At 50.9% G+C, this 19,213-nt stretch overlaps 1 protein-coding gene across 7 annotated transcripts in view; it reads left to right on the top strand.

The window, feature by feature from the left end:
- Positions 1 to 3,126: 3,126 nt before the first annotated feature.
- The window catches only part of TNIP1 (TNFAIP3 interacting protein 1), a 43,609-nt gene continuing 27,522 nt past the window's right edge, over positions 3,127 to 19,213 (top strand). For 5 of the 7 annotated variants that reach the window (XM_068536233.1, XM_068536231.1, XM_068536232.1 and 2 more), the window contains exons 1-2: positions 3,127 to 3,285; positions 18,157 to 18,328. In XM_068536233.1, coding sequence (XP_068392334.1) covers positions 18,193 to 18,328 — 136 coding nt within the window. In that variant the 5' untranslated portion in view covers positions 3,127 to 3,285; positions 18,157 to 18,192. The remainder of the gene's footprint in view (positions 3,286 to 18,156; positions 18,329 to 19,213) is intronic. The other 2 variants (XM_068536229.1, XM_068536234.1) reach the window with 2 other exon arrangements.

Genomic DNA, 19,213 nt, shown 5'->3' with positions numbered 1-19,213 from the left:
GGCCCTCCCTGGCCCTCAGTGGCTTCATCCCTATAAGAAAAAGGCTGGGTTTGATCCTTTCTAAGGACTCTTTAAGGACTGGCATTTTGAGTTCTGTGCCTTGCTAGCTGGCAAGACTCCATAGCATAATGCTCAAGAGCGTGAAGGGTTTAAGAGCCGGGATCTTCATGTTCCAGTGATCTGTTGCTGCTGAAGACCTTGTGGAAGTCACCTAATGCCTCAGAGCCCCAGTTTCATCTGTGAAGTGGGGGTGATAATGGTTCTGACCTTAGAGGCTGGTTGGGAGATATGTGAAAGTGCAGACCTAGCACACAGCAAATATGCCATAAATATTATCTTCTAGTGTTTTTAATATGCAGCTTTCACTCCTTTTTAGGCCCTTGATTTAGAGCTCAGTCGCTTATAGGTTGAGGGTTTTTTGGTATGTTTTTCATATCCCTCAAATGTGGATTTAGGTGTTAACTTTGGAGCAGCCTTGGTGGAGGTGGTGGAAGGGGGCGGGGGAGTGGTAGAAAGGAGACTGGGAAACCGCCTGCCTTAAAACAAAACAAAACGAAACAACGAAACAACGCACAGGCCTTTTGATTCTCCTGCCAGGTGGGGCTTTGCACGGGTGCTTGTCCTCACTCTGGAAGAGCAAGAGGTTGCCAGCTGACTGAGTCACTCAGTTCTCAGTGTCAGGCCCAGCTTCCCAGCTTGGAAATTTCCTTCCAGGGCTGCGGGGAGAAGGGGGTGCCAGGCTAGGGGGCCCATCTCCTACCCTGCCTAGCCCCCAGAGTCTAGGGTCCCAGAGAGTTTGTGGATGGTGGGACGGAGCCTGGGGAGGTTGCATTCCTGGGTTTAACAGTGAAGTTCTACTCAATGCATGCAATCCACATCTACAAACCACTATCTTTTCTTGAATGCTTACTGTGTGCCAAGCTTTGGGCTTTACTTGCATTATCTCATTTATCCTCATGATCACCTAAGGGGTAGGTAATCATTATCTCCATTTTTCAGAGAGGAACAGAGACTTAACCCAGGAAGGCAGTGGTTGAGTGGTTAGAACCCCATTAGTTAGGTCCATAGCCTACGTTCATCATGAGTGTTGAGTTTCTGTAAGAAAGTAAGAAAAATCAGGACACTGTAAAGACAACATGATGCAGTGGAAAGAGCACATATGACCGGGAGCCAAGGACCTGGGTTCCAACCCTGGTTTCATCACTCCATGTGCGTGGCCTTAAGTAAGTTATTTACTACATTGAGGACTCAGTTTACCAATCTGCCAAATAGGGGATTGTGATCAACGGTCCCATGGCCCCTAACATGGAATGTTTAGAACTCAAACAGACTGAAATGGATGGAAGAGGTGGATGTGGTCATGACTTCGAAGAGATGCATCTTCTCACACATTGCAATTGTTAAGAAAAATTATCCAAAAGGAGGGAATCAGGCAAAAAGATGACTGTGTGACCTTTTTGTGCCATACTAGAGCATTGTCCAACAAGCCCACCTCTAGGAGTCACCTGGCACTTTGGGGAATGAAACCATTTGCCTAATTCTCTAAGGTCAGACATTGACGAAAACAGCTGAAATATCTGGAAACAAAATGCAAACAGTTGGAGACTCTTCATTTTTTAAAGTAAATTTCAGCGTTCATGAGAAGGACTTTGGTTGGGATTAGGAAGAGTGCATTCCAGGAAAAGGCAAACTGGGAATTATAGACAAGAGCAGGAAGAAAACCGGACAGGGCAGGGGCGGCGCACAAATGGGTGAGGTGATGCCTGAGAGCTGCGGTATGAACCAGTCCAAGATCGTAATCTCCCGGTGATTGGTGACACTCAGTGGTGCTTTGTTTGGTGTTCGCATCCCTCTCTCCCTCCCCCTCTTCGAAATATGTGTACTTATTTTCATAATTAAAATGAACTAGAATTAATATCGTTTTGAGACTTTGATAACCCCTTTGAAGTAACTAAAAGCATCCCAGGATGTCACAAAGCCTGAAAGGAGAGTTCTTGGATTAGGCATATAGTTGGGTAGGTTGTGTGTGTGTGTCTGTGTGTGTGTGTCTCTGTGTGTGTGTGTGTGTGTTTTCACACAGAGTCACAGTTAATTTACAGAGCTCTCCTGTAAAATGAGGGCCTGTATGAAATAATTCCCCAAATCCTTTCTGAGGATGAGGGCCTGTCAATGACTAAGTTTTCAATAGTTCCGGTGAAACGAATCTTTTGGAATAAGTTTTTCATAAAGCTATATTAACCCAATTTAAAGAACTGTCCTATATTCCAAGGTTAGGACTTCCCACTTTTTGAAATTAAAATTTACCCTCTTTTAAATAAAATGGTGGGCTTAAAAAAACAAGTGTTCCCAACCTTAAACCAAGTTACTGCTCCTTCCTGGTCTGGGAAATCTCATAGCCTGTTTGCATGATCTGGCCCACATATAGGTAGACAGTGTAGAAAGTGGGCTACGGATTTGCTCACTTGGGTTTCAATCTTGGTTCAGCCACTTACTGAGGTCATCTAACCTCCATGCGCCTTGTACATTAATTTATTTATGGTAAGAAAAAAAGGGGGGGATAAAAACCATCTCACTAGGGTGACTGACCGAATTGAATAAATAAAGCATGCAAAGTGCTTACCAAGTTTGGGGCAGTAAGTATGCAAAAAATGTCAGCTGTGACAATAAGATTCTTTAAAGGTACTTTCACCTCAGAATTTCTGTGAGCTCTGTAAGAAGTCCGGGGGAGCCCTAGACCAAACACTAGCTCTGGCTCAGCTACAAATGCTTACATGCCTTTTGGCAAGTCCCCTCCCCGCGCTCCGGCCCCTGTGCCCCTCGGCGCAAGGAAAGGGTGGGTGGTCTCTTCGGCTCGTCTCTACTCTGAAATTCCGGCTTTCAGGGTGGCCCCAGCCTCATTCCGGCGCCCGGAGTTTCCGCAGCAGGGAGGGCCCCGAGGGACTGCCCAAACCTGCAAAGGCTGCAGCCGGAGGCAAAGGCTACCCAGGGACCGGCCTGCTCCGGCGGCGGCTGTTTACCTCTCTGCGTCCCACCCCGTTGGCTGCGGACCCGCCCAGATGGCGCAGCGTGATTGGGCGAGCGGCCTGTCAATCGCTGGGGACTTTCCCAGGGGGTGGGGCGGCCCGGCCCCCCGCACTTCCTAGTCCCCGGCCCTGTCTCCTTGCCCCGACCCGGGATCCTGTGCAGTGCTGCGGGGCCAGAGTCTGGCCCAGGCCTCTACCGCGTCCCTGGACTCGGGCTGGACGCGGAGAGCGGGGCGCGGTCTCCCAGGGTCCCCACCCTCAGGTAAGCCGGCCGGGCAGAGCGGGTATGGAAAGGAAGGGAGTCTGGGGCTGGGCCGGTCCCAGCCTCGGTAGTCCACCGGGCGTGGCTAGGGGGAGGTTAGGCCCGGACTGGTGGCCTGGGCTTCTTGGCTCCTGGGCTCCGGCGCCCGAGGTCCCCGGGCGCAGGTCACCTCCAGGGGCGGCCGGGTCCGGCCGAGTGGGGAATCCCTGACCTGCGCGGAGGGTGGTGGGCGCGCGTGCGCACTGAGTGGGCAAGCGTGTCTGGGTACTGCAGGCGGGCTGTGTGCTGGGTGTGCGGACCCGCGGGTTGGAGGGTGTGTGTGCGGGCGTGGGTCTGTTTATAGTGTGGGAGACCAGTTTTGGAAGCCGTGTGCACACGTATTGAAGAGGAAAATAACTCTTATTGGGCGCTTTCCAAGTGCTGACCTAAGCTTTTTACATGTATTAAACTCGTTTAATTGTCACTTCCATCCTCAAAACGAGTATGATTATTATTATCCACATTTTACCGGTTAGGAAACCGAGGCACTTGGAGATTGGGGTCATACAGTTAGAGAGTTGCAAAGTCAGGATTTGAACTCTGGCGTTTGACTCCAGACTCTGTGCTATACTGTTTCTGTTGAACATATTTTGCCCACTGTCGGAGACAACATTTGGGTGCATTTGCAGGGTAGCTGTAGTGAATTTTGGGGAGCGATTTGGGGTGTGGAGTTTCTACATATGCGTGAGTTTTCCGCTGTAGAACATTTGTCTGCAAGAGTGTGTGAAGTTGTGTGTACATGAAAGTGATTGTATTATATATTCATTAATTGTATGGGAATTTTGTGGGTGGGAATTTTGTGCAACTGAGTGAGACTTCGTGTTTTGGTTGGGGGGGGGACTTTTGTGGATGATGCAGAAGAATCAGCAACGTTTATCCCCACCCCCTTGCAGAATGACAGTGCAGAGAAATCTGTGGATTCCTAATGCATCATTTTTATTTCACAGCATTGTCAAAATAGAATTTAATCAGCTCTTACTCATTTTCCAAACAATGCGGTAGGGTAGAGGGGAATTCAGCACCTGATGAAAGATTCGGAAAGAGTACTCTCAATTTTTTTTTCATTCCTGGCAATGGATATTGCGTTAGGAGGCTGGAATATTAGCACAAACTCATAGCAATCCTATGATGTATTAATATCACTATTTTACAGCAGAGAGAACTGAGGCAGTGAAAAACCAATAATGGTAATAATAACAGCTTCCATTTATCAGCACTTTCTGTGTGCCAGGCACAGTGCTTTATGTTTAGTATCTCATTTACTCTTTTCAGCAACCCTAAGAGAGAGTCACTAGTAGTAGCCTCAATTTTGAGGTGAGGAAACTGAACCCCCAAAAGGTTAAGACTTGCCCAAGACTAGTAAGCCTTGAACCCTGGGCCTTGTCTCCTTTCCACTATCCTGGCTGTGTCCTGGAAAGATAATGTGATCAGGGCCTGGCACTTCACTGAAGCACTTGATCATGTCCTTCTGGAGGCTGCAGCCGTGAGTGTCTTGTGTTCTACATACTTATGTGACCCTGTTTTCTCCCACCCATGTGTGTCCGTGGGTATGGCATGGCACTCATGCTGAGGGTTGCTGCCTGCCCCTATTCCCACCCCAGGGCCTTTGGGGCCCCAGGAAGCCGTGGGGTCTGACTCATACGCTAACCCCCAGTGCTGCCTGTGCCTTGGGCCCCGGATGTTCTGGGTTGGGTTGGCCGACCTGATTTGAACACCTCAGAATTGTAGGAGGTCGGTTGTCTGCCCCCCTCTCTGGGTACTACTGGGTAATATTTTATTCTTGCACTCACTGTGATTTAACCACAGCAACCTGCTTTTTTTCCCCTTGGACAGGCCAAGTTTATTCTTGCCTGAGGCCTTTGTATGTACTGTTCCTTCTGCCTGGAACACCTTTCCCCAGCTCTTTTCATGGCTTGTTCTTCCTTATCTGTCAAGTCTCAGCTCAAATGTCACCTCCTCAGAGGGGCCTTCCCTGACCTTTCTATGCAAAGTAACCCCTTTTTTCACTTTCTGTCATATTACTATTATATGTATTTTTTAATACATTCATCATGCCCTGAAATGATCTTGCTTATTTGCAATTGAGAAAGTATGTGTGTAGATACTGTATGTGTCAGGCATACAGTAATTTTTACTGCTTGCTTGTTTGTTGTCTTCCTCTTTTCCTAGAATAGAAGGGAGAGAGCAGGGACCTCTTTAGTCTTCACGTGTGCGTTCCTGATACTAGATAAAGAGTGTCTGGGGTAAGGCTTTGCTGGGTTTGTTCAGCAGATGAGTAGCATAGAAGCAACTAGAATAATGGTGCATTTCACAGATGAGAAAACTGAGTCCTAGAGATGGGAAGGCTCTTGTCCCAGAGAGGTAGTGGCAGAGTCAGGGTGAGGGCCAGAACTTGCTTCCCAAGGCATTTTTCTTTTCTTCTGATAGTCAGCAAACACTTCCTGACAGCCCTCCGGCCTGGTGTTGTGTGGAGTGGCATGGCACTCAGGTGAATAAGGTACTGGCTCTGCCCTCCAGGAACTCGTTGTGGACTGGGCAGAAATGTGCCATGAGCGCTAGCTGGAAGGCATAGTGTGCCAGCAAGTGCCCGGTAGTAAGTCTGACTGGGGTGTGGAGCAATTTGGGGGTGCCAGATGGTCAGGGGGCTTCTGGAAGGAGGTGACTTCAAGGCCGGGCCCAGGCAAGATGCTGAGGTGCAGAGGGGGGCCTGGGCCCCTTCTGCAACTTAGGGTAAGAGGATTTGGGCTAAGGCTCTGCTGCACTGGGGGAGCTGACCAGCTGGGCTAGGAAAAACCCTATGGTCTTGACTACCAGGCAGAGAAGTGTCAGTTTTTCCCCGTCAGCAGCACTGGGAAGTGATCAGAGCATTGGCAAACCCAAGCGTGCATGAGAATCCCCTGGGTGGCTTGTTAAACAGACTGCAGGGCCGCGCCGCCAAGCGTGTCTGATCCAGCTGGTGGCAGCGGTGCTGACGCTGCCGGCCCAGCTGCTCTCTGAGAACCTGTGGTGTAGTGTGCCTGATTTAGGGTTCAGCACACCTGGGTGGGTGCTGCGTCTGCTTCCTCTTCTATAGGATTACGTGACATAAGTGCTACTTCCAGGGTGGTGTGAATTAATGAGACAGTGTGTGTCAAGCACTCAGCACAGGGCTGGCGTGGGGTAAGTGATCCATCGCTGCTGGCTGCCGAACATCGTTAAATCTTATTAATGATGCTGATCAGGAGGCTGTTGAAGGGATTTCAGCGGGAGATGATGCAGATGGTCTGATTTTTCATGCTTCGGGATAACTTGCCTTGAGTCCTCTGCCACCTCTGGACCATGCTGTGTCCTCTCTGGATGGGTCATCCTTTGTTTTGTCTCAGCCGTCTTTCCATCCCTGTTTGGAATAGTGGCAGTAGACGTGTGGGAGGGCCGCAGAGGACATCTGGCCCGAATTTCCTCAACAGCACCCAGCACCCCAGCAGGTGATCAGCCAGCCTCCGCTTGACCACCCCCAGTGCAGCGTCAGGAGTGAACTGCCTTGTAGGCGGCCCCTTCCAGTGTTGTTACAGGTGGCTCCCCGTTGTGGGCCCACCTCCTCTCTCATCCCTCTTTTTTCCCCTCACTGCTCACCTGACCACTTGGAGGGAGGGAAGCGGGACGAGAGAGGGGGAGGGCAGTAGGAGGTGTGGTGAAAAGAGCACGCACCTGGCCACCAGAAGACTGGGTTTGCTTCCCCTCTGTGTCACCGCTGTCCCTGCAGCCTTGAGCAGGTCCTCCTCCCTTTGCTGGCTTTGGTGTCCCAGCTGCAAAATGAAGGGATTGCAGTGGCAGGCGTCTTAGGGCGTTCTCTTCCAGAAAACTGTAGCCCAGTGACTGGGCCGCCCTCCCTGGCTCCAGCAGTTGCCAAGTTCTTCCCACTGGGCCAGGCCTTTCTGTGCCCACCCTCCCGGCTTCTTGCTGCTGCCCCCCACCCCCGCCTGCCCCTCCTCTTCCTGTTCCTCTTTGGAGAGTGTCTGGAGCCCCCTGGACAGTGCCCAGAAGGAAGGCACAGGGAAGCAGGGAGAAGCGCCCCTCGTCCTGTGGGAAGCAAGGCTCCCTGGGCCGCAGAGACAGACCTGGGCGGCCGCCACGGCCTGGCCTGGCCGCTTGCAGGAGGAAGTCCTTGATGTTTTTCCCCGTGACCGGCCCCGGACAGTCGCTCTTCCGATAGGAACGGATGACTGGGCTGAGGAGCTCTGGGCTGAGGGGCGGCTGGCTCTTTGTCTGGGGGCTGTCCCCGGGCGGGGCTGAGCTCTCCTCTCCCCGAGGAGCCCACCCCGAGGCTGTTGCCTGTGTCCTTGAGCACTTGTGGGGTGGAGAGACCCGGTGGCCCAGGCAGATGTGTGAGTGTGTGTGTGTGTGTGTCGGGGGGGAGGGGGTGGGGGCTGGGGTGTCGTGTCACCAGGGAGTCATCTACTCAGAGACCAGAGCTGGTGCTTTTAGGGCAGGCGTGGGGGTGTCCCATGAGTCAGGGGCCCTTGGTTTGGTCTCCACCCGCAGTGGAGAACGCCTGTACCGCTCTCACGCTCTCAGCTGGCCAGCACACCCTGGTTCTGTGCCTTCCTCACGGCCAGCTTCATCTCAGTGGTCTGAGGGACCCCAGTTCCTGCCACACCCCCACTGCTGCCTCTGAGGTGCTGCCACCCCCCACCCCCAACCTCTGGGAAGAGGAATGGGGGTCTGAGGACGGCAGCCCTGACTTCTAGAAAACACGAAGGAATCTTTCAGACACAGAGGGTAACACGCAGACACTTGGGCATCCACCCATCCAGCTTAAGAAGGAACGTATTTTCTGTTCACGTGAAATTTCTCCCCGATCACCTCCTTCCCCACCCCTCCAGAAGCAAACAAGTGTTCTGAATTTAGAGCTTATTCTCTTGTATTTCTCTACAATTTTATTATTATAAACATATACATCTGTAAACGATATTTAGTATTGTTTTGTTTGTTTTCAAATGTTATTTAGATGCCATCATACTGCCTGTGTTCTTCTGCAACTTGCTTGTTTCGCTTAGTGTTATATCTGTGAGATTCATCCCTGTTTGTGTCTCTAGCTCTGGCCTATTTGTTTTGCACAGCTGTATAGTATTAGCATTCCCTGGTGTGAAATGGCTTCGATGTCTTTATTCATTTTCTTCTTCATTAGGTTGTTTCCAGCCTTTGCTATTAAAATAGGACATCTCTGGCTTTTATCTGGGTGGTCTTGCCCCCGGAAGCTCTCTTCCTAACCACTGTGGCTCCTGTTGGGATAGTCTACAGACTGTTCTCTGGTTCCCAGTGGGTCCTCACAGCATTTCCACAGGGAGAAGAAACCAGGAGAGTGAGGACTGCTCAGGCTCATTTGGTGAGGGAGCAGAACCAGGAGTTGAACCCATTAAACCCTCTTTTCACCATATTTGGTACGAGGGGAATTCTCAAAAGTTGTCATCTTCCCCCTTGGAGGAGGGAGTTACGGGGCTGGAGAAAGCCTTTGTTGGATAAACCAGCTTTGGGCATTTTGGGGTCAGGTAGACAGGAGGACAGTCGAGTCTCCCTTCCCTTTTATCCCAAGGTTGGGCCTAGTGCCCTTTGTCCCTGTGGCTGATAGTGGATGTGCTCCTCCTAGGTTAAGAGAGTCACAGCTGCTGGGAGGGAAGCTGGGCTTCTAGGCGCAGAGTATTTGCACCTGTGGATCCCAGGAGCTGTGAGGAGGCGAAAGAAAGCGGGCTGGGGTTGCTTGGGCTGCCTTGTCAGCCCTTCTTAGGGGGCTGTTGGCAGTGGGGAGTACGGGCTGGGGACTGATGATCAGGTGGGGCTGTTCTCCTTTGTCCCTTGGGAACCTTGCCACCTTGAGCCCAGCTCTGCACCTGTCTTGACTCGGCTTCCCCTCCAGCAAAACAGGTATAAGGCCCCGTGTGAGGGCCCACAGGCAATGGGTGGGAAGCTTCGCCCTTGTTTCCAGCACCAAAGTCTGGTGCTTTTCTTCCCGCCTTTGTCACCTCAAGCCCAGCCCTGACCTTCCTGAAGCCAGATCCCTTCTGGCGGGTTCCAGGTGGAGACTCTCCTTTACAGTTGCCAAGTCTCCATCTACTGAATTCCTTGACGAGAAAACTTGTCCCTGGACTTTTCCTCCTTATTTATGATTCTGTCCCTGTAGCCTGTCTGTCCACGTGAAGCAGATTCATAATAAGGAGGCTCTCATCCCTGCCCGCAGCCCTCCAGCCTCATTTGGTGCCAGAACAATAGCTCTTTCCTATTGTTCTGGCCCTGTCAAGCCACTTAAATTAAAAACAAACAAACAAAAAATTAAACTCTCCCATTAAAAGTGTTACAAAATAACATGTATTCATTAGAGAAAACACTCCAAAAACTCAAGCAATACTAAAGGTATAACGTAAAAAATGAAAGTTGTGTTCTTTTCTCCTTCTCTCCTGCCTGTATTTTAAAATTAATTTTAAAAATAGAACAGGACTAGATTCCATTGTAAAGAGTTAAAAAACTGTAGGTAAAATAAAAGTTTCTTTTGATTCCAGTCCCCTAGCCCAAGTCCTTCTCTAGATGTGTCTACTAGCAGCAGTTTGGTGTGGATCTTTCCAGACCTTTTTCTATGCATATTTAAGATTTCATACATATACGTATATATATACACACACACACATATATACACACGTAGTTGTGTGTTGTTTAATAAATAGTATCCTATTATACATATAAATCTATACTTTGGTTTCTTCCTTAACAATTTTTTTTTAATATAAATAAATTTATTTATTTATTTATTTTTGGCTGCTTTGGGTCTTTGTTGCTGCGCATGGGCTTTCTCTGGTTGTGGCGAGCGGGGGCTACTCTTCATTGTGGTGTGCGGGCTTCTCATTGCAGTGGCTTCTCTTGTCGCGGAGCATGGGCTCTAGGCGCACGGGGTTCAGTAGTTGTGGCGCACGGGCTCAGTTGCTCTGCGGCATGTGGGCTCTTCCCGAACCAGGGCTCGAACCCGTGTCCCCTGCATTGGCAGGCAGATTCTTAACCACTGTGCCACCAGGGAAGTCCCCATAACAATATTTTATGGGCACCTTTCTGTCATTGCAAAGCAGTCTGCCCCATTCTTTTTGATGGCTGTATAGTAGTCCATTGAATGAATGCACCATAGTTTATTAAACTAGTCCCCACTTGATGAACATTCAGGACATTTTTGCTGTTACAAAGTGTGTGGCAGTGCACATCTTTGTCCAGTCTCTGTGTACAGTGACACAGAGATTCCTGGCTTACTTAAATAGGCGATTACCCCAATCAGTTACCTCTGACTCTTTAGATAGTTGAAACCTCCTCAAGTATACTTTTCTACAAGAGAACTTTCTTCTCAGCCAATCAGGCATACAAGCGTGATTGTTGATGTCATTGAGAAAGGACATTCTTTAGTGTGGGCAGCCAGCTATAAGAAAAGCAAATGTCCACAAGGCGGTGAAACTTCCTCTCTTTGGTCAGGCAAACCACACCTGGAGTGTTGTGTCCAGTTTCAAAGCCAGCTGCAGATAGGGTGGGGGTGGAGGGTTGAAGGGGTAGATGGGGAGGGGTCTGGAAGCCAGTCCCTACAAAGGGCGATGCAGGGAACAAGGGCTAATCTGCTTTGAGAGAATGCTGCAGGTTCCAAATCTCCTCAGGGCTGAGATGGAGAAGAGGGTCATCTTGTTCCTTATTCTAGGGGACCCCAGGAAGCAGAGCAAGGGTCAGTGGAAGCAGAACTGGGAATAGCCTAACTACAGCCAATGCTGGCTGCCCAGGGGAGGCTCCTTGAGGAGGAAGTTGGTCTGGGTCACTAAAGATGGTCAACCAGAGTCCCCTGGCTCCCCTGGGGACCAGATAAGCACAGGACCGAATTTCCCCTGAGCTTCCTTTCATCCTGAGAGTCTAAGCCTTGTTGACTGCTGGCAATCAAGGGCAGACTGGTACCTGATGCAAAGTTAGCTACACATAGAGGTAGGGACCTAGAACCTGGGGCATGTTCCAGATAGTGGGACAACAGGCAGGACTGGTGTCCTCCCCATGAGGCACAGAGCCCTGTGCCTCTCAGTCAGTGCAGGCCAGTGGAAAGGGCACCGATGTTGGAGTCTGATAGATCAAGGCTGGATTCTTTGTTCTGCCACTAACTAACTAAGGCTGTGTGTCCTTAGGCAAGGGACTTAACCTCTCTGAGTCTGCTTCCTCATCTGAAAAATAGGGATTGTGCTATCTAGCCGAGAGGATTGGTTTCCTTGCTGGAAAACAGGAATAAGAATTTTTATCTCTGTGTGGTGAGAAGAAAATGACGTAATAATGTTGGTAATGATGCCAGCCTAGTGCCTGGCATATGGTAGCACACAACTGTCAGGCCCTCTCCCAGCTTTAGTTAGATGCTCTTTGGTCGACTTATGCAGCGTTTCCAGCCAGCTGATGGCCCTCGTCCTCCCCACTGTCCCTAGGCTGATAGTGTAGAGCCTGGGTCTTGGAGGCTAAGTGGGGGCAGTGGGGCTCCCTCTGTGGGTGAGTCAGTGGAGGGGAGGGGGGAAAGAAGGACACAGAGACGTGTGCCATGTTTGAAGGACACAGTTCTCAGGCTGAGCTGGAGAGCCTGGGTGCCGGCCAGAGAGGAGGGCAGGACCTGGGGAAGGGCTGCAGACATCATCCAGGGGTTTCTCCCTGCTCTTGGGGAGGCGACAGCACCCCTGATAGCACTGCAGGAGGATCGATGAGGCAGGGAAATCTGCTTGGGCATGGGGAGGGATTGGAGCTGGGGAGAGCAGGCTTTTCAAGGTCAGAAGGTTTTAGAAAGGGATGACAGTAAATTGCAAGTTCTGGAATGTTAGAACTAGAAGGGGCCTTAAAGTTTGTCCAGTCTTCCCCCTTATGTCGTATTATTGCTATTGTTGCTAACCTCTCCTTTTAGAACACTGAGGCTGGGTGATGGAAGATATCTGCCTTGGTGTACCTTGACTGGATCCTATGATTCCTGAGCCCCACCTGTTCCTCATATTACGCCCCATGCCTGCAGCCTCTTTATTACTGAATTCGTTGGAAAGACTGATTAAATCTTTGGCTCCTCACTGGTGAGGATGCTAGGGCGGGCTCCCTGGGTACAAACCATCTAAAGTAGGTGCTGTCTCTTTGCTGACAGTCATCAAGAGGGCACCGCCTGCTCTTTGATGGTTGGACCTGGAGACCCAGTTTCCCTGATTGTGAAATGGGTGAGGAGGACTGGTGGTCATCACGAAGTGCAGATGTGGACAGATTTTTGCTTTAGTTTGCGAGGTGCTTTCATGGTGCCTCACTTCCCGTTAGCCCTTGGGGGACTTGCAAGATATTCCCATTTGCAATTGAGGAAAATGAGACTCAGATGATTCCTAATCTTTCATGAGCATCGCCTTGGTCGATGGGCTTCTTGTAGCTTCAGCTTCACCAGCTATGGTGTTGTCCCAGTGTCCCTGCTTAACGATTATTTGCAGTTCACAGAAATTAAGTGGATGCCACAACCAATCAGCTGGGCACAGTTATGGGGCTGCTTCAACCTTTTAGTAAGAACCTACTGAGTGCCAGGTACTTAGTGAGGTACTATTATTATTATTGTTTAGGAAATTTTATTATGAATTGAATACATTTCTTTGTTAAATAAGCAATTGGGAAGTAGAAAGTGAGAACTCCCTTCCAATTATACATATATTATTTCATTTAACTTCCTTAATCTGACGTGCAGTGGTTTCTGTTATTATTCCTATTTTGCAGATGAGGCAGCTGAGGCTCAGAAAAGGTGAGGGGCTGGTCCAGTATCACACAGCCTGCTGGGGTGGGCAGGGGTGGGCAGAGCTTGACCAGGGGGAGGCAGGCGCAGGTGAGGCCCCAGGTGCAGCGTGTAAGGAGGGCTCCCGCTCAGGGTCGCTTGCGTGCACTTGGGCGCCCCCTTCTGTTTTGCACCCTGCGTGCCTCACCTGCTTACCCCCAGATCCCGCCCTACTGGGGCCCTTTCTTCCTGACTCCAAGGCTGTTTTATCTCCAGTGTGCTGGGTCCCCTCTCTTTCCTTGCCTTGTGGCTGGCTCCCAAGCCAAGGCTTGGGTCTCCATGGATCCTTAGGCCAGTTTTAAGTCATCACCCAGTTTCTCTCTGGTCCAGGCTCCTCCCTGTGCCTGTGAGGGAACTGAGGTACAGAGAGTGGACAGCTTGCCCATGGCCATCCGAGCAGGCAACAGAGTAGACATCAGGACCTCTGATTTCCTGTCCTGTACCTTCCTCCTGAAGACCCCGTCCCTTCACCACGCTGTCACCCCCACCCACCAGCATCCCTGCCAGCCCCTGCCTTTGCCTGGGGAGGAGGCTGCTGGCCACCGTGACCTCCCAACTCCCAGTACCAGAGATCTACTCAGGAGTTTTCCTCTGGTCCAGGGAGAACTTCACTTCCCCCAGAGCTGCAGGGTCTAGCTGACCTCAGGATGCAGCCAGTGCCCAGTGGCATTAGATCAGACTAAGTTCCCAAGTGGTCCTCAGTTTCCTCATCTGTCGAACAGACATCAGCCATGCCTTCTTTCCAAAGCTGTTGTGACAGAAAAACAGTGCTTGGGAAACTCTAGGTATTTTGCAAATGTTACTGGCTCTGCAAATTCATATCATTCATTCATACCTAGGAGCCCCTACTTCTGGCACCAGCACATGGCTGATCACAAGGCAGCTTCTGATGGGCTGAAGCATTTCAGTGCAGAAGCTGGAATGTAAATTGAATTCTGAATCTAGCCTTTTTCAACCGTCATCGTCCTCTTGGGTGGAGGTTGCGATTTGGGCCCACGTTCCCACCCCCCCATCCCCTTAGCTGCTCACCTGTCATGCTGGCTCCTCCTCCTCCTCCTCCTCTTTTGGGCTGGTGGCTCCTTCGGTTTCAACAGGATCACCTCCGTCTTTTCACTCTGTGGTCGTTGCCTGGCCTGCCATCTCTCTGGGCCCTTTTTTGCCCCTAAATTGGGACTTTCTGGTTCCAGTGGGCACCCCCAGGCCTCTCAGGGTGGGCTGTGGGATCCCACCCCCCTGCCCTGAGCCAAGATCTTGTCTTGGAAGAAGGTCTGAGCTGGCTGCCTCTCCCCCACCGACGGTTTCTGTTTTTGGAAGGCAGGCTGGTGTCCACTGCTGGTGGGTCACCTGATCTGTAGCTTTAAATTTAAAGGAACCAGGCCCAGGTGGGTATGGAGTCTAGGCCAGACTTGGCAAGAATGTGGATGGGGCCTCTGCTTTGCAGTGGGATTGCAGCACAGGAGCAGAAATGGAGGGTGGGGGCAGTGGCAGACTGGAGAGAGAGCAGGCACCTTCCAGCTCCATCCTGACGTTTTGTGTGACCTTGGTCTTCCTGCTCTGGGGCCTGACTGCTGCCCTCACACCATGAGGGAGGGTCAGATGAGCTCATGCCCCGGGACGCCTAGGCGCTGAGCTCCCGTACTACCCCACGCAAGGCGTGTGGGTGGTCAGCGCCTCCTTCCCCTGTCCACACCCACTCCTGCGGTCTGTGACGGAGGGGAAATGTGCTGTCAGCCGGGGAGGCAGGACAGTGATGCAGCCTCGCATTCCGAGAGCTCTGGGGCGCCTGGTAACAGGCTTGGCCTTGTTGCCCTTGGAGATTCCTGTCCAGCTCTGTCATCCTGGGAATGAGTCCCCTCTCCAGGAAAGGCCTAAAAACCACACAGACCAGGAGGAGAGTTCCCATCTGCCCGGCGGTCATCCTGGAACTGCCGCTGACCATCTGGGCATGAGGTCAGCAGGACGTGGAAATTCCCCATTCCTCTCTTTGTGTTTCTTTCCTCCAGAAGTCCAGACCCTCCCTTGGGCAGCTCCTCTGATCTCCAGAGAGGACTTTCTCACAGTAGGCTGTTTGGTCTGGGCTCCCTCTGCCTGTAGCCCGTTTCTCCCCCTGCCCCCAAGCTGCCCAGGCTGGAGTCAGGAGAATAGCCCTGCCTGCCCCTCCGCTGCTTCCCGTGAGTCCGCTTCCCTGTTGGCTCCCCAGTGCTGAGGGAGAGCATGCGTGGTTTGGAGGATGTGGAGGCGGGGTTTCAGTTCCTGTATCCTGCATCCTGCTCTGTCGCTTGGCCTTACATCTGGGCATCTCTGAGAGATTTTGGCTGTACCAGCCTCCATTCTAGAAGTATATGGCTGTCCAGGTGCTTCTGGTCCGTGGATCACGGTTAGGATCTCCGGATGTTTGCACATGGCCTGTCAGGAGGCAGGCGTAGGGTCAAGGGCTCCTCTGGCTCTTTCTGTCTCTCTGTTCCGATTAGAGATTTATTGGGGCTCTATTCTGGACCACTCTGAAGATACCCTGGTAGGCCAGGTGATCTCGGCCCCTGCTCTGACGGAGCTTCTAATCTATTGGGCAAGCCAGATGTGGAGTAAAAACATTCCCAAATCATCACATAATGTCAGCTGTGAGTTCCATGTAGGGTGAGTGTGGAGTGGTGAGCAGGAACCCGGACACCTGCTGTCACTTATCACCAAAGGTGGCTACGGCCCTTCCGGCTCTTGGTCTCCCCATTTGTGAACTCCATTCAGCTCTTAATCACGGCTCACCTCCCAAGTGCCAGGCCTGTGCTGGCAACAGAGATGAGGAGAGCATGCTCCTGCCCCCAGGAGGTTCTCAGTCAGATGCACATAGGCTTACCCCAGTCATATATATTCCATACTGGGCATAAGGGCTTGCTGGAGAGGCACACAGGAGAAAGGAGAGCATAGAGGAAGGACGCCCCCAACGTCTACCAACGTTTCAAGCTCCTTGCCATATGCCAGTCATTGTGCCAAGTGCCTTACCCACAGTTTTTTAATTCAGTGACCACTTCAAAGCTTTATTGCTTTGCTGTGTAACATTGACCTTTCAAGTTAAAAATAAGTCCCCCCTAAGCTGACTGGTGACTTTTGTGTTGGGTGTGTGGGCAGCTGTCCTTTGCCTCTGTGGGGCTCAGCAGGGCATGGGTGCCTCTCAAGTGTGTGATTCTCTTTTTCGTTAGTCTTTGGCGGAAAGGTCCCACTCACCAGAACTTTGTTTTTCCTCCCGGCTCATGGCATCGCATGGTAATGTGGACCCTCTGGGCAAAATCCTTGTTTATCTCTTGTGCTGCAAGGCAGGGGAAACAGCCCAGAGGGTACCCAATTTATAGCCCCATGTTACCCTACAAACAGGCCTGAACTTGCATTTTGCCCGTCTGGCCTGAGTCTTGGCAGCTGTGTGAGGATAGCAGGTGATTAGCGCGGCTTTCTTAGGTGGAACTGGATTTTCATCTTGGCCCTTACTTGCTGGCTATGTAATCCTGGCTGAGTTACTTAACCTCACCAAGCCTCCATTATAAAGTGAGGATAACTTACTATGTATTTTAGGGTTGTTGTGCAGTTTGAGATAATGCATCTGAAGGGCTTAATGCAGTGCCTGGCAAGTAGGTTAATGAATGGTGGCTGTTATTATTAGTCCCTTTTTACTCTTTTCTTGCAGTGAGCACTTGTGGGTGCTCAAAGGGCCTTTGAGGACTCGTGACTGAACTCGTTTTGGCCCTGGGGGTGGTGATCTTGAGAGGGAGGTTTCAGGGCCCCAAGTCCTTCTGAAGTCCCCGGTGGAGGCCTTTGGAGCTCTTTCGTGGTTAGTAAGCTCTTTGTAGGGCTGGAGGCTGAATCAGTTTTTCAGCCTCAGGGCCTTTGCACTTACTATTCTCTCTGCCTGAAATATTATTCCCCCAGATATCTGCATGGCTAGTTCCCTCACCTCCTTCTATAAAGTCCCTGCCTCAAACTTACTGCTTAATTTTTGTCCATAGATGTTTTTATCACCCCTAATACTATGTTCGTCTCTCTCACTATGTATCTATTTATCTACCTCCATTACTAGAATGTAAGCTCCAAGAAGGATTTTTGTCTCTTCTGTTTGCTGATAATTACCTAGCACCTAGACTAGCACCCAGCACAGAATAGATGCTCAATAAATAATTGTGGAATGAATGAATGCAAGAAAGAAGTTTCTCTGCTAAGTCACAGAACTCGGATTCTGAAATCACTTTGCACAGTGGTTTCAAATGAAATAAAGCCGGTGAAATTGAACAGAGTAATGCAGAGCACTTGCTGCACAAGTAGATGGTGCTTTGATGGAAAATCCATCTGTTCATTAGAACTGGAAGGAGGAGGTTGACAGTGTCAATTCGTGTAGTAAATATTAGTCAGGGGGTTTTCTTCTTGTTCTTTCTTTTAAAAAAGATAGTGCACATATAAATGGAACTTCGGATTGGATTGACTTGCTTATCCCTTTGGGCACAAGCATTTCATTTTAAAGATCACTGATTTAGTGTAAGACTTTCATTTCCCCTCCTCCGGGAGGGGAGGGGACTGCCCACAATCCCACAGTGAGTTAATAGCTAGACTATTTATTCATTTGATAAGTGTTTATTGGGCATTCCTGTCATAGCTAACACCATGCTGGACGCTGCGGATGCAGTGATGCAGGGTCCTCTTCTTCTGGACCCTGTCAACAGGACATGAGCTCAAGTGTTTTGACTCCAAGGCCCAGTGCTCTTTCTTGTACTCCACATTGCACCTCACAGTTGACTGCTGTTCCAGATGAACCGGTGGTACAGTGAGGCTGCTAAAAGAAACTGATGCCGTTCTTAGGTTGCATTAATAGGGGCAAAGTTTCCAGATCAAAGGAGGTGACTGTTCTGCTCTGCTGTACTGTGGCCAGCCAGTCTGAAGTGCTGTGTTCTCTTCTGGGTTATGGTGACTGCCTTCTGGGGCACTGATTGACTAGGACGCCTCAGTGGCTTGGCCAGCCCCCTGACATACTGCTGTTGTCCTTACAGCCAGGCGGGCACCACGGCAGGGGCTGAGCCACCATCATGGAAGGGAGAGGACCATACCGGATCTACGACCCTGGGGGCGGCGTACCTCTGGGCGAGGCGTCCGCAGCTTTTGAGCGCCTAGTGGAGGAGAATTCCAGACTGAAGGAAAAAATGCAAGGGATAAAGATGTTAGGTAAAGCAGACCCTGCACTCTGCCTGCAAGCCTCCTCCCTGCAGCCTGCAGTGCCAGCTGGCATATGCTTCTGCCCAAGTCATCCCTCTCCCTCCTGCCCCACAGCTGTGTCTTTGTGTACTTCTGTAGCACGGTGGCAGTATTCCCAGCCCTGAATCCCTAGCACCCCAGAACCATGATGACAAGACTCAGAATACCTTGAGGGACTGAGGAGGAGGCCTGGGGTGGCGGAGAGGGAGCTGGCAGGCCCAGTTAGCAGACAGGGAAACAGAATGGCCCATCTTCCAGAAGGACCAGAAATGGGGATAGCTGGCATCACCAGGGCAACCAGGGTACGGTCTCCAAGTGTTAGAGCAGGGAGCTGAGCTTGGCTTGAAGCAAGGTGGGAGGAGGCCCCTTGGTTTCTCTGTTCCTGGCTTTTCCTCAACCTGTCGCCACTGCTCAGAACAAGCCTGCTTACCTCCACATGACTGACTGGTCCCAATCTGTCAGTACCCAGCTTAGATGCCATCTTTTCCTCCATGAGAGGCTTTCATTGATTTCCCCATCCAGAGGGGACTCTCTTTCCTCCAAACTCCTAAAACTCTTCCTTTGCCTTGCTGCAACATTCTCCGGGCCTAGGCTTTGGGGGTGAGCACAGCTCCCGATTTTCCAAATGCTTTCTCCTTGCTTGGCAGATCTCTCCTTGGAATGGCAGATTGGGGGAGGAGGGATGGAGTTTCCCTGTCTCCACTTACAAAAGAAGGCAAACGAGGCCCAGAGGGGTGGCTGATGTTATGGAGGGTCTCCTCCCTTCAGGCAGTCCCTGACTGCAGGCCGTAGGCTGTGGGTAGCCCCCCGGGACCATGATGGTGGGCCTAAAAGAGCCCCTGGCTTTGTGGAGTC

This window comes from Eschrichtius robustus, chromosome 2, assembly GCF_028021215.1.
Source record: "Eschrichtius robustus isolate mEscRob2 chromosome 2, mEscRob2.pri, whole genome shotgun sequence".
Taxonomy (NCBI): domain Eukaryota; kingdom Metazoa; phylum Chordata; class Mammalia; order Artiodactyla; family Eschrichtiidae; genus Eschrichtius; species Eschrichtius robustus.
The sequence above is the reverse complement of the archived record's forward strand: the minus strand, read 5'-3'. Positions and strand labels throughout refer to the sequence as shown.